Source organism: Apium graveolens, chromosome 11 (genome assembly GCF_009905375.1).
Source record: "Apium graveolens cultivar Ventura chromosome 11, ASM990537v1, whole genome shotgun sequence".
NCBI classification, from domain to species: Eukaryota; Viridiplantae; Streptophyta; class Magnoliopsida; order Apiales; family Apiaceae; genus Apium; species Apium graveolens.
This window is the reverse complement of record NC_133657.1, coordinates 148451834-148479464: the sequence shown is the minus strand read 5'-3', so window position 1 is coordinate 148479464 and position 27631 is coordinate 148451834. Positions and strand designations below refer to the sequence as shown.

The 27631-nt window shown below is 33.8% G+C and overlaps 1 protein-coding gene and 1 long non-coding RNA gene across 10 annotated transcripts; one reads left to right on the top strand and one right to left on the bottom strand.

Annotated features, from left to right (window-relative positions):
* Nucleotides 1–8720: 8720 nt before the first annotated feature.
* LOC141697739 (uncharacterized) lies at nt 8721–12978 on the bottom strand. 7 transcript variants are annotated; one of them, XM_074502259.1, is made up of 14 exons: nt 12665–12978; nt 12223–12486; nt 11980–12048; nt 11703–11813; nt 11408–11582; nt 11176–11271; nt 10975–11077; nt 10666–10738; nt 10306–10592; nt 10125–10232; nt 9884–9997; nt 9751–9813; nt 9539–9658; nt 8721–9043 (listed from the first exon to the last, which is right to left on the bottom strand). In XM_074502259.1, exons 7-11 carry the CDS (start codon nt 11008–11010, stop codon nt 9887–9889), a joined length of 615 nt encoding a protein of 204 aa, XP_074358360.1. In that variant the 5' UTR covers nt 11011–11077; nt 11176–11271; nt 11408–11582; nt 11703–11813; nt 11980–12048; nt 12223–12486; nt 12665–12978; the 3' UTR covers nt 8721–9043; nt 9539–9658; nt 9751–9813; nt 9884–9886. The 7 variants fall into 7 exon arrangements, with proteins under 7 accessions (XP_074358360.1, XP_074358359.1, XP_074358354.1 ...); XM_074502258.1 differs by having other exon boundaries at nt 9751–9804; nt 10975–11065; nt 12665–12976; XM_074502253.1 differs by having other exon boundaries at nt 9751–9804; nt 12665–12975.
* Nucleotides 12979–23742: 10764 nt separating this feature from the next.
* On the top strand, nt 23743–27390 carry LOC141698375 (uncharacterized). Of its 3 annotated transcripts, none has more exons than XR_012565081.1 (3): nt 23743–24020; nt 24139–24187; nt 26547–26913. It is a non-coding gene; the product is annotated as an uncharacterized LOC141698375 (long non-coding RNA). The 3 variants fall into 3 exon arrangements; XR_012565079.1 differs by lacking the exon at nt 26547–26913 and adding an exon at nt 24842–26381; XR_012565080.1 differs by lacking the exon at nt 26547–26913 and adding an exon at nt 26921–27390 and having other exon boundaries at nt 23744–24020.
* Nucleotides 27391–27631: the final 241 nt, after the last annotated feature.

Sequence of the window (27631 nt, the reverse complement as noted above, 5' to 3'; positions counted from 1 at the left end):
CATTCATTTCTACTCTCTCGATGGATATTGCTCATCCGTCGAGTAGTGATTGTATCCCGACGGATAAGCTTAACAGCAGTTATCCGTCGGATAGCTTTACCACTCACCCGATGGATATCACATATCCATCGAGTGTCTCTACACAACTTCAAACTTCAATTATTTCTAGTGCAGAAGATTTACTGGTAATACAGTCACTCTTAGGACTGAGAGAGGAGAGTGCATTGAGTGAGAGGCTGGGTTGCTCCCAGGCAAAAGGAGAGGAAAAGAGTGAATCTCAGCAATCCATTTATTCAGGATTGGCAAAAGTGAGTGAGAGGAGTCTCACCTTAGTAGGTGAAGGTGAGGGTGTTAGGGTGGGGAGCCAGGGTGAGACCCTGATACAACAAAAGAGAGATTATGAGAGAAAGGCAGGTACAGGAGAAATAAGGGTGGATCCAGCCATTGCTAGTGAGTCAATGATTGTGGATGATGCTGAAAAGGGAAGACAATATCAGCAACATTACAAAGCTGAAATTGATAACATTTCCTTGGATGCTGACACTTTTACTCATCCTGTGTCAGCCTATCAATTGTTGGCTGCTCAGGGCAATGTGGAGGCAGAACAGACTTTGAATTTAGTACACACCTCAGAATCTCTTCAAAGAGATAAAGCTGCTGTCAATAGGATGCCTTCTCAAGCTGGTGAGCCATCTGAAGAATTAGGAGTAAATTCTAATGATGATGACTCTGTTTCTTTGGATGGAAGCATGAACTTAGGGGGAGATGAAGGCCCAAGTTCTGTTTCAAATTTACCTGGATGGGCATGGACAAAGGAATCTACACCAGGACAATTTGGTGTATCTTTGGTCAAGCAAGTGATGGCTATTCAAAAAGCCCTTCAGGAAACTTCAGATGCTGGTACCAAGGCCATTCTTCAAGCTCGCCTAGACTCTCTACATCTCATGAAGATCCAGCACTTAAGACAGAATCTGAGTGTGGATGAACTAAAAAGAGATATAGCTGACTTGAAAACTTATAATTCTAAGAAGCTGGATTCAGTAATGCCTTATGGTACCATGCAAGATCTATTACTGAGACTGAGGAGAGAATCAGATTCTGAAAAGAAGCTAGCCAAGCTGGAAGACAGAGCTCAAGTTATTGAGAATTCAGTGGCTATCCTTCTTCAAAATCAACAGACTCAGACAAATCTTCTCATGCAACTGGCTAAAGCACAAGGCCTAACTCCTCAACTTGATGATAACAAAAAGGGGGAGAGAGAATCAAGCAAGGGGGAGAAAGGACCAACTGAGGGGGAGAAACTTCAAGTACAAATCAGCAAAGTAATTGTACCTTCAATTACTGTCTCCAAGCCAACAGTTGCAGATGGTATAGATCTAATTAAAGCAGCAGCAGCAAATTTGAAAGTTGCTGAAAAAGGAAAGTTGAGTTTGATCAACTGGAATAAGATTGATGAGGAGATACAGAAAAAGTTTGAACTAGTCAAGGAGCCAGATAAGTCAGCCATCCATCACTCTCATGTCAAGCCAATCAGTGTGAATGAGATGAGCATGAACTATCTGGAAAAAGGACAATCTTCCTGCATCAAGTCTACAAAGGCTGAAACAATTCTTAAACCAAGGGCAAATTATCCAAAATCATCTTGGAAGAACCCCATGGACACTGTGTATGAGACACCCAAGCCTGATGAAAAGAAGCTTATGTCAAGATCTATTGTCTTCTATAAAGATCCAGCTGATTCAGCTTTAAAAAGGAGAATTGCTAAGATATTCAGAAATGGAAAGGAAATTTGTGTGGTAGCTGGACATCCACAATTTGCTCAAGCAAAGAAAGAAGAAAAAGGCAGATTAAAGCAGGAAAAAAGGCAAGCTGCTCTAAATGCAAAGAAGTCTAAACAAAAGAAAGAACAGATTGCTATCTTGACCAAGCTACAGGCTGTAAATTCTTCTCAGCAAATTTCCTCTCAACCATCTGAAGCTGCTGAATCAAAGAAGAAAATTGAAGAACAGAAGAAATCCCCAAGGAAGAAAGAATTGGCTAGAAGAACAAAAAGGAAACTGGATGTTGTTGACAAGGAATTGGAAGATCAATTTTCTAAGGAATCCACACTAGCTACAACTCAAGCATCAAAGCCCTCTGTGGTATTTGAAGACATAAGGGTGGTGGATCCCTACAGGAACATACATGGTGAACCTATTGTGCCAAAGGATGAGCCAATAGAGTGGGATGACCTACCAATTCCTGACTTCAGCTTACCAATCATTAGCAAGCCAAAAAGGACAAAGTCAAGGGCAGTCAAGAAAGTGAAGCTGTCACCTCTCAAATCCAAGTCAGTAGTTAAAGCTCAACCCAAGGTCAACAGGGGAGACTACTTGTACTTGTGTGACATCAAAGAATTTTCAGATCTAACTCTTTATCTGGATGAACTGGATGAAGTAAGGGCAATTGATGCATACAGAAACCTACCTGAAAGGTTGGTGTTCAAGTACAAAGGAGGAAGGGAGATTCAGTGGCCACTTCACAAGATTCTTCAAGAAAGTCAAGTTATGCTGATTAAAGTCTATTCATCCTTCAAGAAAAACTTTGGGTTCAATATAACTGCAAGAAGACTAGTATTGAAGAAGATTGAAGAGCTGAGGAGTGTTAGAGCTAAAGATGCACTCCCAAAGACACTAATCATCCCATATACAGGGAGAAGAGTGCATCTACGGCCCTACTGGCTAATGGAATTCATGGATGACAAGGGTGTGAGAAGATTCTTCAGATTAGAAGACCAACTGAGTATCTCTAGCAATGAGACTCTCTTGGAAATGCAAGAAAAAAGATCTCTCAGAATCTGATGAACTGGAATTCCACAGGCAGCTCCAGAATCAAATTGAGGAAAATAATAGAAAGCTTGGAAGAAGATCCAGACCTTCAAGGAACTAGAAAAATCTGCTCAAGCTAGAGGAGCATCTTGAATTGACTGTGAGCCAAACCCTGTACATTTTGTTTAATTGAAGCACTTTCAGTTTATCTACTTATCTTTAAAGATGTATGTTCAGGATGTTTTGTTATCATCAAGTATCTCTTAATTTATGGCTACAATTTCAGTAGACATAAATTGGGGGAGATTATTGTGCATATGTTGTGTACTTGATGATTACATAAACAAAACATCTAAGTAGATTTTACTTAGTAAAATTATGTAGCACTCGACGGATAAGAATTATAGTCCCGACGGATAACTCATTATAGTCCCAACGGATGATTAACTTATTATCCATCGAGTGAGTAGCTTATGTAATAATAAGTTTGTAGCACAGTTAAGTATGCACCTTTGTATAGAATCTGTAGTAGCATATAAGTCATGTTGACTTCAACTAGATATGCAGAATAGGTTGATTAATTGTACATAAATGATGTCTTATAATTCTGCATAAGTAAAATAGAGTCAAGTGCCAAAATAGCTACCGACGGATGATTAATAAAGCCATCGACGGATGATCAAATGACTATCAACGGATGTTTAATATAGCAGTCGACAAATGATCAATTTAAACCATCAATGGATGTTCTGAAAGTCGACGGATGATCATATGAAGAATTCAAACAGCAGTTGAACAGTGAAAGCTGACACACAGCCGTCGAGATGTATACAAACACACTGTGGAAGCCCATTAACTGAATAATAGAGGACGAAAAGCAGCAAAGCTTAAGACTGATAGTTTTTATATTTGTTCAGTCTTTTTGACTTTGTAATCTTGGTATTATATAAACCAAGAGAGTAGCAAATAGAAAAATAACTGAGATAACTGAGAAACGCAAAAACAGAGAAATCGTTGTAAGCAGAATCATTAGCATTTCCTGTATTCTCAGTAGTTCAATTTGTAAGCAGCTGTGAGCATTCCTGCACACAGAGTCCTCTCGATATATTATATATATCTCTGATGGAATTGTTTAAATCCACCAAAAAGTTTTTAAAGACTCTTCTTTGCAATTACTTATGTTTTGATTCTATTAAGTTTCTATTCCGCATTGTGCTAATCAAAATATTATATCTATATTCGAGTTGAACCTTTTTATTTCAAGAAAAAGGTTCAAGAATTCCATTCAACCTCCCTTCTGTAATTCTTGCTATATTGTTAAGGGACTAACACCTAGCAGCTCTTAGTGATATTTGTTCATCACTGAGAGAGAACAGTTCCATTGTAACAGGGTTTATCATATTGAATATATTTGTTTACTTTTACTTGGGTTCAAAATCGATTTGATTGTAATAACATTGTATTCAACCCCCTTCTACAGTGTTGTGTGACCTAACAATTGGTATCAGAGCTTATCTGTTAACACACATACAGTAAAGATCCAAACAATCATGTCTGAAGAAGTACAAACTCCAACCAAACCCACCAAAACTGAAGCAACTCAAAAGACTCAAACCCACAGTCGATATGAGACTATTAGGGTTCCCATTCTGAGACCTTCTGAGTATCATATAGGGAAAGTGAAGATGGCTATGTTTCTGGAAGCTACAGATCCAGAATACCTTGACAGAATTAATGAAGGACCACTTAAGCCTACCAAGCTCTCTGTTGTAGTTGATGATCAACCAGCAAAGACCATACCAAAGGAGAAAGGTGAGTACACAGCTGAAGACATCTCATATATTGCCAAGGATGCAAAGGTAAGGCATTTGCTGCATAGTGCCATTGATAATGTCATGTCAAATAGGGTACTTCATTGCAAGACTGCAAAGAAAATATGGGAAGCTTTGGAGACAAGATGCCAGGGAACTGATGCAATCAAAAAGAACAGGAGGACTATACTCACTCAAGAGTATGAGCACTTTGACTCAAAAGCTTATGAGTCTTTAACTGACTTATATGACAGGTTTGTCAAACTCTTGAATGATCTGTCACTGGTGGACAAGGAATATGATCTTGAAGATTCAAATCTAAAATTCATTTTAGCTCTTCCTGAAAATTGGGATTTGAAGTCTACTACAATAAGAGATAACTATGATCTTACTGAAACTACTCTTGATGAAATTTATGGTATGCTCAAGACTTATGAACTTGAGATGGATCAAAGGAACAAGAGGCATGGAAGAAAGTCAAGGATAGTTGCTCTTAAGGCTGAGGAGGAATCTCCTAAAATGGCTGCCTCAAAAAAAGGAAAAGGAAAGGCTTTCATCATAAAGTATGATTCAGAGTCATCATATTCTGATGATGATGATTCAGAAACTGAAAGTTTACCTGAAATAGATGATGATGAAGAGATGATGAAATTGTGTGCTCTTATGGTGAAGGGTATCACAAAGATAGCCTACAGGAAATTCAGAAAGGGAAAGAAGTTTTCTAGGAAAGGTGTAAGTTCTGATAAGAAAGGGTTCAGAAAGTCTGAAGGTAAAGGAAAGTCTGACAGAAAAGACAAATCAAATGTCAAAACCTAAAACTGTGGTGAAAGAGGCCACATATCTCCTGACTACAAGAAAGGAAAAAGTGACAAAGGCAAGGCACTTGTCACAAAGAAGAAAAGCTGGACAAACACTTCAGATTCTGAACATGAGGTGAACTATGCCTTTATGGCAAATATTGATAGCAGTCCTGACACCTCCTGAATTGAATGTACCTCAAACAACTTATGCTTTTCATACTGATGATATTACTGAGTTGATATATCTTAAAACCATATTTATTAGTTATAGATATCAGACTTTAACATGTGAAAGATTAACATCTGAAAATTCTGCTTATAAAAAGAGAAATGATTATTTAGAAAAGGAGTTAGTTTTTCTTCATCAAACTAAGAAAGAAAAAGATGATGCTTTATATGTTAGAGATGAAGTGTTAAAATTGAATAAATCTCTAAAACTGACTTAGAAAAGGAAAGAGATTATCAGAATTTGGACTAACTCTGCCAGAACAACTCAGAATCTATTAAGTAGTGGAAACTGGAAAGAGGGTTTAGGTTATGGAGATGATAAAAGTGAAAAATGAACTGAACAATGTGAGCCAATTGTTGTTAAACAGAATGCTAAGTCAAAGGTAAATCATGTTAAGTTTGTAGCAAAATTGTAAAGTCTGATTCTGAAAAGATGAAAGAGTCTGTGACAAAGTCAAAGATAAGTCAACTTCTGACAAATTGAAACAGGATAAACCAGCTGAAGTCAACATAGGCTTAATGACAAAGAAGCAGCTTAAGCATAAGCTGAAAGAGATTAGGAATGTCAACAAGGTAAAGGAAGCTAGGAAAAATAGGAATGGAAAGGAAGGTGTGAACAAAAGCAATAATTATATGCCTGTTCCTAATGCTCCTAGAAATAAATGTTATAACTGTGGAAACTCTAACCATCTTGCTTCTTTTTGCAGGAAGAATAAAGATATAAACTCTTTACCACCTAGATCAGGAGTTAAGATTCAGTCTGTTAGGTTTAAGCCACAAAATCCTTGTTTTCATTGTGGTAGTTTATGACATTCCATTTATACTTGTAAGGAATATCATAGTCTGTACTATGATTATTATCAAATAAAACCTTCTTTGAAGAAAGTTACTTTAATTCCTTCTAGTATAAAGTCTGATGCAAAGTCTTATATAAATTCTAATAAACAGCATGTTAGCATAAACTCTGAAATTAAATCCGCTGCAAATGCTAACAAACTTAAAAAGGCCAAAGGATCCAAGCAAGTCTGGGTCCTTAAAACTAACCAATAGTGGTCTTTGTGATTGCAGGGCAACAGGAAAGATATCATAGTGCTGGACAGTGGATGTTCAGGACATATGACTGGAAATAAAACCCTGCTATCAGACTTTGTAGAGAAAGCTAGCCCAGGAGTTTCTTATGGAGATGGCAACATGGGAAAAACTCTGGGATATGGCAATATCAATATTGGGAATGTCATCATTGAATCAGTAGCTCTTGTCTCAGGACTTAAACACAAACTGCTAAGTGTGAGTCAAATCTGTGACAGAGGTTATCATGTGGATTTCTTTGAAGAACATTGTGAAGTTGTAAGCAATTCTACAGGCAAAGTGGTTCTGAAAGGTTACAGGCATGGTAACATTTATGAAGCCAGTCTTTCAACAAGTTCTGATGGTTCTGCAATCTGTCTGTTGAGTAGAGCATCAATTGAAGAAAGCTGAAATTGGCACAAAAGACTCTCTCATTTAAATTTCAACAATATAAATGAGCTTGTAAAGAAAGATCTTGTGAGAGGACTGTCAAAATCAGTATTTGCTCCTGATGGCCTTTATGATTCTTGTCAAAATGCAAAACAAAGAAAATCTTCTTTCAAGAGCAAAACTGAATCCTCAATTCTTGAGCCTTATCACCTACTGCATGTTGATCTATTTGGTCCAGTCAATGTCATGTCTATTGCAAAGAAGAAATATGTTATGGTTATAGTGGATGAGTTCACAAGGTACACTTGGGTGTATTTCTTGCACAAGAAGAATGAAACTGCATCTATTCTAGTTGATCATGTCAGATAGCTGGATAAGTTGGTCAAAGATTCTGTTAAAATTATAAGAAGTGATAATGGCACTTAGTTCAAGAATTTAATTATGGAAGAGTTCTGCAAAGAGCATGAAATCAAACAGGAATTTTCTGCACCTGGAACTCCACAGCAAAATGGAGTTGTGGAAAGAAATAACAGGACTCTCATTGAAGCTGCACGAACTATGCTTGATGAAGCAAAGCTACCAACCTACTTTTGGGCTGATGCTGTGCAGACTGCTTGTTTTACACAGAATGCTACACTCATAAAAAAGTATGGAAAAACACCATATGAGATGGTGAAGAAAAAGAAGCCAAATCTGAAATACTTTCATGTATTTGGATGTAAGTGTTTTTTTCTTAAGACTCATCCTGAACAGCTGTCAAAATTTGATCTAAAAGCTGATGAAGGAATTTTTGTTGGATATCCACTTTCCACAAAAGCCTTCAGAGTCTACAATTTAAGAACAAGGGTTGTCATGGAATCTATCAATGTATCTTTTGATGATAAGAAGATTACTGGACTTGAAGATTTCAATGATCATGATCAACTGAGATTTGAAAATGAAGATTTAAATTCTGATTCTGTAAATTCTGATGACTTAAACTTTGATCTTGTAAGTCACTACTAGAAAAATGCCCTTAGACATCGGTTTCCTGTAAGTCACTACTAGAAAAATGCTCTTAGACATCGGTTATAAACCGATGTCTTTTTTTAAAACCAATGTCTTCGCATGTGTAGAGAAAGGTAGGGATCTTTAACATCGATTTTTATCCGATGTTAAAGATGTACATAGACATCAGTTTTCTTAGCAAACTGATGTACAACTAGCCCTTATTTTTAATAACATGTTAAAATTAGATTGTGAAAAATGGTAATTAGGAGGTTAAGAAGCACCATAAACATATAACAATGAAGAACATTAAACTGATAGACATCGGATTCTTAAAAAAAATGATGTCTTACTTTGTATAGTACATCGGTTGCTACATAGAACTGATGTAAAATATGACATATCACATCGATTTCAATTAGGTTAGCGATGTTAAATATGGCATATCAAATCAGTTTCACTTAAGTTAGCGATGTGAAAGTCCCTATTTACATCATTTTTCCTGTCAAAATTGTTATGTTTTGCTTATTTTTGACATCAGTTGGTTAATAATTAAATGATGTTATATCTATCCAAGATACATCGTACTCTTTAATTAAAATAAAAGTTATATCAATAAAAAAACAATCTTAAACGAGAACAAATATATACCAAAAAACTTATATATCAGCATTCAACCAACATATTTCTATATCTATATCAAAAACTATCTACTTACAATTACATTCCTAACCTATCTAGCTCACTAAAGCCGCATTCCCCTCCCCGGATGGATATGCTGCTGAACCATAAATAGTATCAGCTGAAGCAAAGTTGGTAGCATCACGTATAGCTACCACAAAAGCTCTGGCTTCGTCAATGACTTCATAGTTCTTGCCTTTGTGTTCCCTAGTCGCAGAGCAAGAACAATCCTGCTTTCTTCTAGAAGAGCAACATCTCTTTCATCTCGCTGCTGAATTTGTACAGTATAGAGAAAGAACACAAAAAGGAGTAATTTATGAGTGCAGGGTAAGAACTATGGACACTACACTCTTTATAATATTCAAACTGATAATATTCATCTTCAACATTTTGAGAAACTTGTTTCTAACTTCAACAAACATGTCTCATGTTTTTATCATGGTTTCTGCCTACAAGGGTTATCTGCTGGAAGTATGTCAAAGTAGGACAGGGTATGGTTTATAACATTTTACAGAAAGTATATGTGAGATGGCCTTGACTTGTTATACCACTGTAGGAAGAAACAATGAAAGCGGTATATAATTAAATTCTTCAAGAGTTAAACTAGCATTTTTAAGAAAGTATCACTTGCCCGGTAGCAATTGACATATGTTCTTCACCAACTGTATAATGAATGAAAATCGTGGATATAGGTTTTTCTCATTATTGCTTAGTATATTAAACAAGCATATGTTCAAAAATGTTAATGTAATGAAAATAAGGCTACCTGGTAGTATTTAAGCATCTGTGGCCTTTTCTTCTTAAATATAGGAGTGATCAGTTCGCAATCCATGTCAAATGGGACTGGGTCAAGGTGAACAGCCCTAATGATCTCAAATCCTTTCAACTGCCAAGAGAATAAAGAGAGAGAAATGATGAATATCGATTTACAAGTTGCTGACTAAAATTGTATCAGGTAAACGTGATATCAGTACTAACCACAAACATTGAAATTTGTGTAGCAGACCCCAGACAAACACCCAAAGATATATCCTGTTTAATCTAGAAAGTGTCAGGGTTATGAAATAAGCGGTGCTTAACAAATCAGACATTCTAAGGACTGTGCATATACCAGCTAGTTCAATGCAAATATGACTGATCCAGCAAGTTCTGCTGCATTCCCAATTGTTGGTAGCAGTATAATGCTAATAAAGCTTACAGAAGTACCCCAAGAATCTGATGCATCCTGATGAAAAAGTATAGCACATATCCAAAAAACATAAGCATACATATATATTATGTAAAAATACTTAATTAAGTTTATGCTCAACAGAAAATGCATCTTTTATACTTCAATTGTACCAACAACATACTCTGATAGTAGAGCAATTGTACTTGTCATACCAACCAACCAAACTAGCTAGTCCACTTGCAATTCCAATCACCGGCTCTTCTTCCATTTCCTCGTTACTTTCAGCTTCCTGGAAATATTTACCATCATAAAACAAACACTAGATCTAAAACAAAAAAGATCAAAAAATATAAAAAATATACCTGAGCTCCATTTTTCCTACCGCATACTGCCAATATTGCTCCGGAGCAGACTACGTAAGGTTCATCACTTTTATCCGTAAGCTGATAACATTCATGATACTCAGGGTTTACGTATCCAGGAGTGCCTTGTGGGGCTGTTGAAACATGTGTAGCATCTAGTGGGAATAAACGTGACAAACCAAAATCAGCAACCTTAACCGAGAAACTGTTTCTAACTTGATGCGGACAACCAGCTGGTATAAATACCGCATCTCCTTGTTTTTGTACAAATTTCCACTGTTCAACTCCTAGATAATGAAAATATCAGTAAAAAGGAGACTTTGGACCAATACATAACAGAACCAATACATGAAAACCAACCATATTCTGCTTTAAGCCTATTTTTATGCTCTGTGGTCAAATAAAAAGTTTGGTCATGAATAGGGTCGAACACCTGCAACATAAAAAAATAAAATGAACTGCCAATTATATAAAAGAGACTGTGGAATCAGACTTCAATTACACAAAACAAATACAGCCACTACCAGTTGTCTAGTAGAACAGTAAAGCTTTCCAACTAGCCTCAAACTTTTTATGAACCAATTTGTAAATTCATACCCGCACAGTCACACTTTTAATCCAAAGTACGTACATATGGCTGTATTACAATTTCGGAACTAAGTTTATTACCTTTGAGTTCAACAGCTTTGAGACTTTGTCCCTCATAATCCTGATTCAGATTCAGAAAACTGAGTACAAAATACGCTTCTTCTGGTTGCAGCTACAAAGAAATCTAAACAACATGATATCAATAAAAAAATAGCCGCTACTAGATTCAAAATGTGAACTAGCATTGGATTAACAAGTTAAAGAAATTAAGAGGTCACTTACAGCAATGGTAATAACTCCCTCTTTGCCGACTTTTTCCATGGCCTTGGCAATAAGTTCCCCAATTTCTCTATCTCCGTTTGCTGATATTGTGCCAACCTTTTAAAAACGCGACAAAACTATGAATATTTCAGTCAATGTATATTTGTTCTCTTAGTATTAACTTGTACATTAATATGACAAGTCAACAAACAAATATTAAATACAATAATCCTTGGAGGTAAGAAAACCAAACCTGGGCTATTTCCTCAGATGTGCTAATCATCCATGCTCGGCTCTTCAAGTTTGTGACAACAGCATCAACAGCCATATTGATTTACGTCTGAGACCCATTGCGTTCATTCCTGCTGCCACAGATTTGCACCCTTCTGAGTATATTGCACGAGTGAGGATTGTTGCACAGGTGGTACCTGTAGACATGTAAAAAGGAGCATTGTACCATTAGCTATACTTACTCAAGACCTAATAATAGTCAGGATTTTAATCAAATAAAATTCTCTCTCAAGGAGCAGTATCTGCTTTCAACAAACCTAGTCAACTTATATGAAATCATACCATCCCCAGCAACATCATTTGTAGCAGTGACACCATCTTTGGTCACTTTAGGAGCCCCATAACTTTTTTCCAAGACGACATTGCCCCTATCATAAATTCGGCAAGGAAACTAAAATAAATATTACTATAAACAAGCTCCAAATTATAATATAATTTTGCAAGATCTTTCACAGTACCACATACACAATCCTAAAGAAACATACATGTCACATAGCTATTTAAAATTTTGGGAATCTTTAGCAATGTACACACCTCCAGTTGTCGCAATATGTATTTACTCCTTTCCATCATTAACCATCATCCTTCTATTACATTATAAATCTATGCTCAAATCAAGAAAAAGTAAGAAAGCAAATCACATATATACAAAATTAGGGAAAATGGAACCTCAAATGATATGGGGAAAAAAGACTTAACCATAATAGTGAACAACTAAACTTGTGCAGAACTCAAAAATACAGCTACAAACCATACAAACAACAGAACATTATATACCTTAATTTTTTATGTGGCATGTTTTCTGATGGCTTTTGCGGCTGATTGTCCTCCTTGAGCTGTACGAGACTCTGAGTGTTCACATGTGAATCAAACTCATTTGAAATCCCCCAAATCCTGACATTCTTAGCCATTTTCTTCTCAAGGTCATACCACAAAAGTTTTGATCCATCCTGGTATAATAAACAGGTCTAACAAAGCTTTCATATCCAAGTGTGCCGCGTTTCTCATTTGCGGTGAGTGCTTTAGACCAAGAATTTTCATCTGCAGAATCAGTCCTCATCACCCACACATTAATACGACCCTTAAACACACACAGATATATATATATATATATATATATATATATATATATTCCACCTCTAAACAAATCTCCAAACCTGTGAATCGAACCCGTTAAAAAAATCAAAACATAAAAATTGAAAATAAATTAGAAGCTTACATATTTTTCACACAGTAATTGAACAGATCCAACACCTTTGAAGGTTATTTACCAAGAATCGGAGCAATTATAAGATCGATTTCAAAGATTACAAGCTTAATTAGGGGATTCTACAAATTAGGGTTTTTATTGTTTGAGATGGGTTTAGGAAATTCGGACTGATAAAAGATTCAGAGACTGAGTTGAGTGAGAGACGAGAACAGAGAGAGTAGAGATTTTGAGATAGCAGAGGGAGAGAGAGTAGAGATGAAGTAGAGAGAGTGAGAGTTGATGAAAAGTAGGAAGAGGGAAAAGTAAATTTTTGTTGTGACGTGAGAAAATAAAAAATTTGTTAAGGGGGGAGTTTTTTGGTTTATTAACGGAGGAAGGAAGAAGCAGTTTTTTTTTAAATAATTATATACATCGGCTAGTTAATATAGTGATGTCTCACAACCCCTTTAACATCGGTTTTGAAGTGACCGATATTAAAACTGTTTTTAACATGGGTGACATTTCTGACCGATGTTAAAGGGGTGATGTCGTAGATATTATTTCTAGTAGTGAGTTCTGACGGGTTAAGTTATGTCATTGAAACTGTGGTAACAACTTCAAAGAAAAATGCACCTGTCCAAGGGGAGCAAGCTGAAGATACTACCACAACTCAAGTCTCTCAAAAAGTATCAGTACCTGTCACTGGCTCTTCAAGTTCTGATTCATCAAGTTCTGATGAGCCAAATTCTGATAATTCTGGAAAATCTGATTCTTCAAATCCTGAAGGATCTAACTCAAATTCTGAAGTCTCAGAGAGTATAACTACAGAGGAAGCAACAGAAAATGATGATCGAGATAGCATGGATCATGGGGGAGGATACAGTTCTAAAAATCAACTTCCATATGCAAGGAAGTGGACCAAATCACATACACCTGACTTGATAATTGGAGATCCTGAAGCAGGTGTCAGAACTAGAACTGCAACATCAAATGAATGTCTCTATCATTCTTTTCTATCTCAGAATGAACCAAAGAAAGTGGAAGAAGCTCTTCAAGATGCTGATGGGTGCAAGCAATGCAGGAAGAGTTAAATGAATTTGAAAGAAATAAAGTCTGGACCCTAGTGCCGAGACCAAAGAATAGATCAGTTGTTGGCACAAAGTGGATGTTCAGAAACAAAACTGATAGTAATGGCATAATTACAAGGAACAAAGCAAGGCTGGTTACTAAATGCTACTTTCAACAGGAGGGTATTGATTATGATGAAACATATGCACTAGTTGCTATATTGGAAGCCATAAGAATCTTTTTGGCTTATGCTGCTTACAAAAAGTTTAAAGTCTGTCAAATGAAGAATTGGAATAAGAGGTGTATGTTGAACAACCTCCAGGCTCTGTAGATTCAAAATTTCCAAATCATGTCTACAGGCTTGACAAAGCACTTTATGGCCTTAAGCAAGCTCCTAGAGCATGGTATGAGACTTTAGCTCAATTCCTTCTGGAAAGTGGATTTCACAGAGGTACAATTGATAAAACACTATTCTATCTCAGCCATGGAAAGGACTTACTTTTGTTACAGATATATGTTGATGATATCATATTTGGTTCTACAAATGCCAAACTCTTTGAAAGGTTTGCAAAGTTAATGCAGTCAAGATATCAAATGAGTATGATGGGAGAACTTAGTTATTTTCTGGGAATTCAAGTCAAGCAAAATGAAGAAGGTACGTTTATCTGTCAATCCAAGTACACCAAAAATTTATTCAAGAAATTTGGAATGCAAGACAGTTCAACTGCATCCACTCCCATGGCCACTGCAACCAAGTTAGATAAAGATACTGGTTCATCAGTAGATATTACTAACTACAGAGGTATGATTGGCTCTTTACTCTATTTAACTGCAAATAGACCTGATATCATGTATGCTACTTGTCTTTGTGCAAGATTTCAGGCTGATCCAAGAGAACCTCATCTAATAGCAGTGAAAAGAATTTTCAAGTACCTCAAGGGTACAGCTGATCTAGGATTATGGTATCCTAGATAATCAGATTTTTAGCTAATAGGTTACTCAGATGCAGATTTTGCAGGATGCAAAATAGACAGGAAAAGCACAAGTGGAAGCTGCCAATTTCTTGGAGACAGATTAGTTTCTTGGTTTAGCAAGAAACAGAAATCAATTTCCACATCAACTGCAGAAGCAGAATATATTGATGCAGGAAGCTGTTGTGCACAGATTCTTTGGATGAAGAATCAGTTACTGGATTATGGGTTAGAATTTTCTAAAATACCTATTTACTGTGATAATCAAAGTGCTATTGTTATGACAGTAATCCAATTCAACACTCAATGACAAAGCACATCAGCATTAGGTACCATTTTATAAAGGAACATGTGATGGAAGGTACAGTAGAATTGCATTTTGTTCCAACAGATTAACAACTAGCAGATATCTTCACAAAACCATTATGTGAAGCTACTTTTACAAGACTGGTAAATGAACTTGGAATGGTTTCAGGTTCTTTCTCTAAATCTGCTTAGATTTTGTTCTCATGCATCAGACTTTATGATCAGTGTTTACAGATTGTTTTATCTTCATATAATCTGTTCTTAAATTGAAATACATTAAATGTTGATTGTTATCTGATGTGGATCTATATACTCTGATAGTGATTTGAATGTTCTGTGACTTTTCAATCCAATGAGGATTACTGTGCTAGATGCTGACCTAGTAGTCTTTAACATACTAGAAATCTCATGTTTGAATTAGTTGTTTATGTGGAAACTCATTAACACAAGCAAATTCTGATTTTGAGTTTAGTCAAATTTACTTTGTGTATCATATTACTAAGTCACAAACTAGATTCTTGCTTTATATCTATCAAATTCCGATGTCAGTAAATCTTAAGGATGAACTAAATGCTGATAAGCCTCACTTATCTGAAGAAAAGAAAAGAAAAGAAAATTAAAGTCAGGTACTCCTTTGAGATCTAGAGTAAATATGTGGAAGGGAAGACCTAGGTGCATTGCTGGTATTAAGTAATATGCATTAGAAAAGCAGATAATTTTTTCTTGGTGACTTTTCATATTCTCTGATTACTGGAGAAATACTCTGATAATATCATAAATTCTGATAAGCAGTTGTGACTCATTTACACTGAGAAGCCACTGTGAAAAAGAATTCTAAAAGATGCATAAAATGAGCACAAATAGTTGAGGTGGACTCATGCACAAATTTATCCTATAGTAGACTTCATTATTAATGACATATTTTAAGCACTTTTCTTAGTTATGCCTTATTTCTAAGATGTAATGAAGTATATCAGACTTTAATCTTTATCTGATATTTTGCTAAATGCACACATTATCACTCCATATGAATGATGAAAATTATTGTGGTGATTAAGTTATTTTTGACAAATAGTTAAGTGTCATTTGTATAAATTCTGAGGACAAGTTTTGATGGAAGTTCTGATGATTAAACTCTGAAGAAATAAGTCAGTCTTTGTATGAAGAATCACAGTAACAAACATTCAATTTCTGAGTAAAGAAGCCATTTTCTGATGACCGTTAAAATCTGATAATAGTCAAGTTCTAATATTAAATCCTGATGGAATCTCTAATGCTTACGTGGCATTATTTTTACTTGACTTATTTGTGGTAAATACTAAAACGGTCATATTTAATCAGAATATATTTAGGTGAGAAAAAAACAGTCATAATCATTTGGGTTAGTGGTAAACGTGTTTGTCTTGAAAAACTACATGTGCACAGTAATTGTTACTAATTTCTCATCCCCATTAATTCCTGCTTTAATTTTTTACTGACTGTTATTATTACACATCGGTCTAGGGAGACGAGGCATCATTAACTCTACACTTAATCATTAATCAGTCATCTAGTCCCTTGATATTCCATTGGCTATTTAACCGGCATTTCATCTCAGAAAAATCATCTTCTATTCACAAACAAAATCATTCTCTCTCTTTTAATTCTCACCATTTTCATTCTTCATAAAAATGGTTCTTGTAAACATGTTTATGAATTATGAAAACTTCAACGTCGAGTTCAGTTGTGGTGACTGGGAACATGAATGGCACGTCACTGCCATTCCTGATGAGATATGGAACTTGGTTCCACAAGAGGTTCAGACAAATCTCTTGTTCTTTAAGATGGACTATCAACTCCATCTTGATCGTTTGGAAGAAGAACGGAGAGAGGCTCTTCTTCAGCAAGAACGGATCGTCCGTCTTGCAATGCTCTTTGTCAACAGCAGGAGGAACTAATCGATAGCTTTCCTTCGTAGTCCAAGGTTGTTAATGTTCACCATCTTAGACTAGGATTCTCTTGTAATCTTTTGCATGTAATCTACAAATTTCATAAGATGTACTCTTTGGATATTTTAATGAAATTTCTTTTGATTGCAAGATTTCGTCTTTGTTTATCTCGTATTATGTGAATGTGAATGTTCTTATTTTAGTCTGTTAATCTTTACTTCATCTACTTGAACTGTATTTTTTGATGAATGTTTTGATTATAATTGTGGTTACTAATAATTTATGCTGATTTGATAAACAAATGTTGAATTTGAATCGACATATCCTGAGTTACACTTGAAAAGGTAGAAGCAACTGAGAAAGCTCAAGAGAAGCAATAGGCCCAAATCTCTGATGTTCTGGAAAATCAAGCTTCTCAACAGGCTCAATTGGATGAAATCCAATCTTCAGTTGAACTTCTTCTCTCACTCCTATTATCAGATGATGCCAAAAAGGGGGAGAAGTTAGTTAAGTCCAAATGCTCTAATGATCAAATATTGAAGAAGAAAGATGATGAAGCTGATGACCAGGGAAACCCTAGCAAGGGTAGAGGTCAAGTTCAAAGTAAAGGGCAGAGCAGCAAGGTTTCTTCAAGGAAACTAATTACTGATGCAAGCAAATCTTCTACTCAAAAGAAGACAAGTTCTGAAGCTGCTCAACTCAAAATCTGATATCAAGTTCCGATGAGCAAAGTCTGACAAAGCCTGATGTTCTGATACAAGGTGGAAGTCAAGATTCTTAAAAGTTCATGCAAACTCTGAAGCTCAAGGGAAAGCAGACTACTGTCTACTACAAGGATCCCAAGATTCAGACACTTGATGAGGAAATTGCTAGAAGATTATTTCTAAAGCATAATCCAGGAATGAATTTAGAAAATCTCAAGGAGGAAGAAGCTAGATTTAAAGCTGAAAAGAAAAATCTAAAGGCAAAAGCTTCTTTTGCAAAGAAACCTCCAAGGCCTAAGGAAAAAGGCATTGTGATCAAGGAGAAGTCACAAACTGAGGCATCAGAGCCCAAAACAAGATCACAATCTGAGATTGATCCCAAAGACAAAGGAAAGGGAAAAGTTGATGAACCAACCAAGCCACTAGAAATGAAAATTCCTCGAATTCTGATAAAGCCAGTGTGCAAAATGGTTCAAGTTACTGATGATATTCTTGCTGAAGATATGGATGCTCAAACTCTGAAAAGAAAGAAGATTTTTGAAGAAACAAAGACAACCTCTGACAAGGCTCAATTTGTTCAGAGTCAAGAATAGCAAGCTATATAACTGAAACAACAAGTTCTGATAAAGTCATCAAGTCAACCTCTGACAGTGCTTAAGTTAATTTAGACAAAATGGAAGTAGCTGACAAAAAGAAACTTTTGTGGAAAAATGTCAAACCATCAGATCTAAAGAAAAGCCAATTACTGTCTACGTTCATGACTATTGGGTTAAATGCTAGAGAACCAAGAGACGGGGCTGGGCTAGGTTCTGATGAAGCTAAGATCATGACATGATATGAAGTTGCTACTAGAGATCCATTTCTATTGACTGACAGGCCTCTTGAAGATGTTACACAAAAACATCTTGATAAAGTTATATATGTCGAAGTGGTACTAGATGCTCATAACAAGCACAATGTTAAGGAAAATCTGATTCTATTTCTTGAAGATGGAAGGACATATCAAATGTCAGAATCAGATGTGCTGAACAAATCATTGAAAGAACTTCAATTCTTTCATTACCTTTTAGAGGTAAAGTCTGATATTACCAAGAGATGGTCAAAGTTCATATTGAAGACCATCAGAGATAAAGCAAGAATTTCTGGTTCAAGAGTTACAGAATTCATTCCTAGTATTGTTGAAAATGATGGAAGTGAAATTTCAATGAAGAAGAATTCCGCTAAGCTTGAAGAGATACTGAAATAAAAATGTCTATGTTACAATGAAGATTCTTCTCATCCTAGGATAATAAGACTGAATGATGGTTTAGAAAGAAACCATATCTCTGCTTTAAGGACGACAATCTACCAGATTGAAAGTCAGAATGAAGAGATGAAGCAAGTCAAGACTACAATGTCTCAAGTCCTGAGGATTAAAGAAGAAAAGCTGATATCAAGCTTTGTCAAGAATCATCATGGATTCAGATTGACTCAGTGAGACTGGTAAAAGCTACAAGGACTGTAAGTTGTAGTTAGTTATCTAGTTAAACTCTTATTTGTATTTGTACTTAAATGTTTTTGACATCATCAAATCTATTAACTTGTATATTTTGCATAATTTACAAGTTGAGGGAGATTGTTAGATATATTTGAGATGTCATGTCTAATATGATGTGTGTTTAGATTTCAGAACTTAACAACAGGACAAATCAGGACTTACTGAAATCAGGACTTATGGAAGTCAGAACTTAATATCAGAACTTAAGGTCATATCAGAACTTAAGTGCGGGAAGACTTTCATATAAGGAAGGAAGCTGATTTACAGTAAAAGATCGAGACTAAAATAAATGAAGATATGCATGAAAAGAGTTAGAAGACTGGAAGACTTGTAGAAGATATCTGATTGATATATTTTAGGAGACAGAATTATATTCCATATCAATTAGAAGTTATCTTGTAACTGTGTACTATATAAACACAGACTTAGGTTTACACTATATGTATTATCATTATTGAGAAGATTATACATTGTAACCTAACAGCTCTTACTGATATTTGTTCATCACTGAGAGAGAACAGTTCCATTGTAACAGAGTTTATCATATTGAATATATTTGTTTACTGTTACTTGTGTTCAAAATCGATTTGATTGTAATAACACTATATTCAACCCCCTTCTGCAGTGTTTTGTGACCTAACAATGTGCGAGAAATAATTTAAAAATATATACAGGTCAGTGCCTTGCACGGGCTTTTACGTTAGTTACATCTATTATAGGTGAACATGGATTTGAACCTATGACCTCATGAAGAATTTTGTTTTCACATCCACAATAACTATACCAACACAATATTTGATATAATTGTTAAAATCATTAATAACATGCCTTTTAAACATCCATATCTAAACTATATTATAATAACCGGAATGGGGTATAATTTGGTTCAACAAGAATTCCCTAATTTTGTTTATTAAAAAAATAATAAATAATGTCATATATCCGCTAGACTACTAAATTATTAAACTACTATGCACACAGTCTACTTATCCTACTAAACTACAACCACAACTTATCCTCTTATTAAAAAAATAAATAAATCTATTTATCTATCTATATTACTATATTAAAGATGAAATAATGAAAGTTTGGTCGGTAGTTGGTCTGGTCAACGTAATTATAGTAATATTTTATATAAAACACTTTAATAAATAGATATATATTCACAATAAAATTATAATATGTCTAATGGTTTTGATTTAAACAATATAATATATAACATTCACGCGGGTCGGGCTAGACAAAATTATACTATTGATCCAATCTTAAATAATAAAAAAGTACATATAGTTAATTGGGTTTGAAGAATCAGGCTAAAATAAAATAATAAAATTATTTATCCCACTAAAAATATTATATTATTGGACCGAGCTAAAACAAAATAAATGTTTGAAAGGAAATTTGTGGGGTCGATATAATGTCATCAAACTAAAACAGAATAATACATATTATCCATTCGGTCTAAAATAAAATAATCATCACCCCGGGCTAAAATAAAATTAAACAAAATAGTAAGGATAATTAGCTCGATTTAGTTGATGTAGCAGGTCTCAAGCTAACATAAATTTTAAATTTTTGCCATTGACAAATAAAATTTTACCATTGGTTCGGGTTTAAATATATTAAACTAACATAAATCTGAATATAGTTAGCTGAATTCGGTCAGTTAAGAGACTAATGACAATTCGTATACTATTAATCTCAAATAAAATTTATCGTTTAATTAAATATAATAATCTTTCGTAAATACACCTATAAATATTAATAAAAATATAAATTTAAATCATTACATTTTTTTTAAAAACTATAGTATCACTAACTTTTACACCTATATGTATATTAATAAGTATTATCAAATCATATTATTAAAATTTCAAATAAAAAAGTTTCATAACTTAAAATTTTTATTTCAAATTAAATTTAAAAAAATTATGTAATATTAAAAATAAGTCGTGCATCGCACGGGTTTTTAGGCTAGTATTTTTAATTACATATATACCTTTTTTTACTAAACTACTTAGGCACTCCGTTTTCCCTAATCTACTTATATATCGTTTTGACCATATTAATGTATAAAAATCTATTATAGGTGAACATGACTTTCAATCTATTTAGTAAGTTACTAATATACCCTTCTAACCATATTAATGTTAAAAAAAGTGCTTTCAATAACCTATGACCTCATGCATAAAGAATTTTTTATTTCATATCCACAACCACTATACCAATACAACATTTGATATAATTATTAATATTATTAATAACATTCCTTGAACATGGCTTTTAAACATATTTCTTAATTACCTATATACATTTTTTACTAAACTACTTAGACATTTCTTTTTTCCTAAACTACTTACATATCGTTTTGATTACATTAATATATAAAAATGTCTTTCATTGGGATTAAACTGACCACACCATATACAAATAGAAAAACTAGATAGAAAAATAATTATAATATAACAGATATAATATATTTGAAAAATATTTTTTTAAAAAAATATTATATATCACATTTTAACTCTACGACATTTTTTCGTGACATGTAGTTATAACTCAAGGATGATTAAAAATTATTTAATCATGTACTTGCAGATAATCGTACCTGAGATTTGAGTTAAATAAAAACTGTTAAAATTGTCATATAAGTATGTAGCTAAAAAGAATCAAACTTAAGATTGGTACGAAATCAAAGATATGACACCCCGATTAAATCCTGAGCCTTTTTCGAAAACCGTGTCAAGTCCTGATTCCAAGTACGAAATAAGCCGAAACCTACTGGCTTGAATGCAGCCAACTTGGGTAATTCACAAGTCTACCGCACATCCCAAAAAATCATGATTTGTTGGCAGACTTAGTATAGTACTTTGTTTTATTAAAATGAACAGAAATCCCATTTTTTATCGATGTGGGACTAAGGTGTTACAAAAGAAGTGAAACTAATTAATACATCTTTTTTAATCATGTACTCCCTTCGTCCCACTGGATTCTTCACATACTTTTTCCTCATACTCGGCACGCATTTTAAGGCTACTATAAAGTATAGTTATATAATTTACTTTTATAATTTTATTTTTCTGTATAAAAGTTTCAACATTATATTTTTATTTAAAAGAAAAAATATTTAAAATTATTTAGGGAACCATGCATGCTTTATGGGAGCCTTAAAATACGTGTTGATCCCCCGTCTCCCAATGTAAAGAATCCAGAGAGACTGAGGGAGTAGTTGCAAAAATTCGAACCTGCAAAACCAAAAAAAAATTAAACTATATTTGGTCCTAAAAAATCATAAAAAAGTGGAATTTGCTTTCTACGGAAAAAGATAAATTATGTTACTGAATTATATTACTTCATATAAGATCGTGGAGACTAAACAAATGTTTCATACAATTAAAACATACATAGGACCATAAATCTAATTGAATAGTTACCAACTACTAACCTTTAAATAAATCAAGATAGGTACAGTAGATTGATATGAAAAATTCATGTATCTATAAATCTTATCTAATCATGTAGTTGGAGATAATCGAACCTGAGATCATGTAATTGCAAATTATAGAATTCAATATTTAGGTGAAATAAAATTTTTTTAATGATAAATGTTGTTTAAGTATGTAGCTAAAGAGATGCGAATTTGGGACTAGGGTGAAATCAAAGAAGTGAAAATGATTAATAAATTTTATTTTATCATTTAGTTGCAAGGAATTAAATCCAAGATCGGGGTAAAATCAAAGAAAGTGAAAGTAAATTTGATACTAAATACTATTGAAAGTATATTTTGCTAACTAGCATATATTACATAATTTTATTAGATTATAATACAATATATACGAGTGTGGAGCCTGAACAAAAAATTATATAATTACCGTAAAGATATTTGAACTAACATGTAAAAAAATCGAGAAATGTGGAGGAGATTATTATAAAAAATCTATCATTAAAAATATTAAAAATATACATGAAATAAAATATGGTCCGTATTTTACATGGACTATCATGCTAGTTATATATAGAACGTCAGCTATAAATTATTTTAATATTACTAGCTTACGGCCCGTGCGATGTATGGGTCTTGATTAATATTTATATATTTTGAACTCTATTTTGTATAATTTTATTGAAATTTATATAAATAATTAAATATTAAATAATGATTATATAATTATAATTTCAAGTTAGGTCAAATAATATAAATAGTATATGATTGATGACATCTTATTCATAAATAATATAAATAGTATATATTCTGAAAACTTATATGTATCTTTATAAATAATATATATTTTTGTTGTTGACGGTATTCGAACCTGAAAACTTATATGTATATTTATAAATAATAATATTAATGTTTGTTGTTGACGGGATCTGAATCTGAGAACTTGTGGAGTGTAATTTTTTTAGTATTTGGATCTAACGGCTCTGATTATTTGATGAAGAAGATCCGATGGTCGTGATGAAGAGGGAGGAGCAAAATGAGGGGTTAACCAAATTACAAATTATACCATATTCCGGCTATTATATTATAGCTCAATCAAGGGATAACTTATTAGATAGAGAACCATAAAGAACTCTAATCGGGACCATTTCTTTTGTTTACGGTTATGATCTGTTCATATATGCGGTGGCACAATTGTAAATAAACTAATTATAAGAAAATTAGTTAAGTACGTGATACTTCTTATGATCATGCCTATTTTGAGCTACAGCCTATAGAGATATAAGTTTAACTATACATACGAACTCTCAGCCTCAACTGACAGCCATTTATGAGTACTGATCGACCGATTAGATCTTCAAATTCAAGATCCTATGGTCAATTTCAGTCAAGAATCCTCGAGAAATATCTCAATCTCTGTCTAAAACTCGGTAAGCTATGGATTCCTCAAGTTTTGTTAGTTTTTAGTATAGTTTCGATCTAAATTTCAATGATTTAGCTATATTTTGAGCTACGTGTTATAATTTTTTATCGTATTTCATTTTTCAGGGGTTAATCACAACTAAAAACATATATTTCAGAATGTTTCCTCGAATAGGTAGTGTGTACATATTAATTGTGATTTTTTGAAGTGTAATTTTTATGGTTCTGTACTAGAATAAAACTTGTTTCGTGTATTTCGTGTATGCTATTTGTGTTTTAACATGGAAGCACTATTTCTACTATTGTTTATAATTATTTTTTTGTGTTATGTCTTATGCATTAGAAGCATATAATTAGTAAGCTTTTTTTCCAAATTATTTGTTTAGTGGAGTGGTTCTATAAAAGAATAAATCTAACGTTGTGTATGTTCTATAGTGGAAGCTTTATTTCTCATGTTGCTTATGGTATATTTTGTTATGTGTTCTACAATGGAAGGTATAATCAATAATGTTTGTTTGTGTGTATTGTAATGGTTAATAGTGTTTTTTTTGTTTATTGTAATGGTTCTATAGTTGAATCATATATTCTTATTTCTAGCATTTTTCTTGTAGTTTTTACGGATATATAGTAGAAGTTTTTTGAATTTTGTGCAAGTATTTTGTGTTTGTGGAAGCATATTGGATCCAATTCGAGTATTAGTTGAATTTTTTCGTTATGTGTTCTACAATAGAAGCCTAATATACAAGTTTTGCTTAGAATATTTGTGTATGGTAATGATTCTGCAGGAGAATATACCTGATTGCGTCTAACTCGTCTATGTATTTTGCAGCTAAAGCTTTTATTGGCAGAACCAAGAACCAAGATTTTTTAAGAATCACGGTTGAACTTAAGTGGGGATTGAAAAGATCTGAACTAAAAGAATTAAATTAACTTTTAATAAGATAGACGTTAATTTTTAACCGGATTCAAAGTGGCTGGGACAAGTATAGTTGGTCAGGGGTTTGATGTCACATCTGGACATGTTTAGTGTAAATACTCTTAAGATCAGTTCAAGTTTAATATTTGTAGCCAGTTAGACATGAGCCCAAATTATAATTTACACCAACATATATACTGAAGACTAGTCAATCTATATGCTTAAAAGAATGGAAAAAAAACAACTGGATGAGAGTTGGAGAAAGGAACATGGAGAGAAGACGTGTGATTAATTGAGGGAGAGAATTGGAGAAATAAAGCCAAATGAGTGACAGTGAGTGTCAATTTAAGATGCTGAAAGAAATAAAGAATAGACGAATAAAAGTGAAGTAGATAGAGACTTTGGGCTATGTAGCACATCCAGGAAAGATATTGAGTGAAAGATAAATTAATTAGTGCATCTTGTTTGCTTTATTGTTTGTTTAATTCCATATCTGATACACACATGTAAATCATTCTCAGTTGAAGCTTGCAAGTAATTTCTATATGATCTTGACATGCCCATTCTTCACTGGCAAAAAAAGCGGCCTCTCTTATATAGCAGCATTGTTAAATGTGTTCAAATTCTTAACTTAAAGATTTATATAATATTTTGAGGGAGACAAGTAATTTGTATGCTTGTAATATATCACAATTTCTTATAGGCTGCAGCATCCCACTTAAGCATAGATACGCAAAATGGTCAGTGGCGATTTTGTGCACTTCTTTATCTCACATCTTTGTATTATTTATAAACACTTCCACCAACTTATGGTGTTAAAGTTATGTCAATCTGGGAAATGCACATATTTATGGTGTGTAATGCATATATATATAGGCTTTTGCTCAAATGAGAACCCCTTATTATTGTGAGATATGAGATCTAATCTCAGCCACACATTTATTATTATTATATTCAATCATGGCCACACACTTTATATTTTAAGTTTTATTTTTAATTTTTACCCACCCACCCCTGCACTCCCTCTTCCCCGTGACTTCATTCCTCCCGCACTCTTCATTGCCCCCCTCTCTCTTCCCCTGCCTCCACCATATCCTTCCACCCACCTAATTCCCGATCTATCTCAACACTCACCACCACCATCGACCCCGTCCCACCACCGCCACGAACAACCCAAACTCTCGAGTCACTAACCCATATTTAGTCTTTATTTATTCAGTTTCCTTGTTTTAATCGAGAGAAGATTTTTCGACGATTGAGCCAGATTTATAATACCACGAAAATGGAGTGATTTTTCCACTTTTGATTGATTTGTGTTCACTTTTCGGTGATTTAGGGTTATAGTATGTGGTTTTTTAAATATTGGTGGTGTTGTAGTTGTTTAAATATGTTGCTTAATAATTAAATCCGGTGATTATCGTTATGATTTTGGTGGTCGGAGATGATAAAAGGAGCAGGTGGTTGGATTTGGTGGGCGAAGATAGTGGTCAGATCTGGTGATTTTGATTTTTTGGGAGTAATTTTTCGTTTTTCGGTGGTGATTGTGATTTTTTGGGGGTGATTTTTTATTTTCCGATGGTGATTTTTGATTTGACGGCAGTGATTTTTTATTTCACAGTGATGATTACTTGTGGACGCTGGAGGTGGTGGTCGCCGGAAAATGGTGGTCGGCGGTGGTTGGAAGTGACAGGTGGTAGAGTTACAAAGAAGATGATGTTGAAATATTAAAATATTAAAAATTAATGTGTGGTGAGAGGTTGATAAATGGGTTTAAAATGAGTGGTTATAATTGGATCTCATATCTTACAATAAAAAGGTTCTCAATGGAGTAAGACCCTATATATATATATATATTCACATACATGTATGTACAATCCTCTTGATTTTACTAGCCGTAAGCTAGTGTGTAATGTGCTATTACTGTATTTATAGTGTTTGTTTGGCTTGTTGAGCTTGTATATAATGTTGGTGTTTAATTTCTGTTATTATCAGGCAGTTGAAAAAAAAGGTAAAAAAAATGAAGGATGTGAAAAAAAAAAGCGAAGAAGGCAGGGAGAAAATCTAAGAACGAGAAGCCAGAAAAAGTTATTTTGCGAGCTTATCCATCTACTTTCACAACTGTTATTGACGTAATTTCAGTTGCTCAGAAAGAGTGTCACTTCAACAGGTTTTGGTCATTAGTTGTCTTTTTCAATAAAGACTAACATATTTCCGCATTCAGCATTCAAATTGCCTATGGGGGTTCAAACATAGTAGCTATGAAATGACTTTGAATCCCAATCAGAACGTTAAAATTACAGAGTAAGATGTATTTGATGTCTCTGGGCCTCCAAATGAGAATTGAAGATCTCTTTCGGAATCAGGACGAAAGAATAGCTCATTAGACATTAGACAAAACAAATTTCAGAGGTTGTACATTATTTTCTTGTTTGTAGTTTTAATGAAGAATAACAATTAATATATTTTTTAATTTTATTCAACTTTAGACTGAAAAAACTATGAGAGACAATGATTTTTTTTGAAGTTATTAGTTTCATTTTCCTTCAAATATTGGTTCTAGACTAGAGTTAAAAGTTGCTTGTAAAAAAATTTAATAATTTTAATATTATAAGGGTGCACTAAAAATCATTTAAAAGCATAGTTATTAATAGTCTACTCTAGAATCAATTTTTTTTGCAGTATAATTAAGGAAATAAAATTAAT

What these genes read in the sequence shown, in the direction of transcription:
- LOC141697739 (XM_074502259.1), bottom strand. Translation starts at nt 11,010, where the DNA reads ATGAGGGACAAAGTCTCAAAGCTGTTGAACTCAAAG. An exon ending in CAAAGCTGTTGAACTCAAAG is followed by an intron (nt 10,739 to 10,974) that starts GTAATAAACTTA and finishes TTTATGTTGCAG; the next exon opens with GTGTTCGACCCTATTCATGA. An exon ending in ACAATTGCTCTACTATCAGA is followed by an intron (nt 9,998 to 10,124) that starts GTATGTTGTTGG and finishes CTTTTTCATCAG; the next exon opens with GATGCATCAGATTCTTGGGG.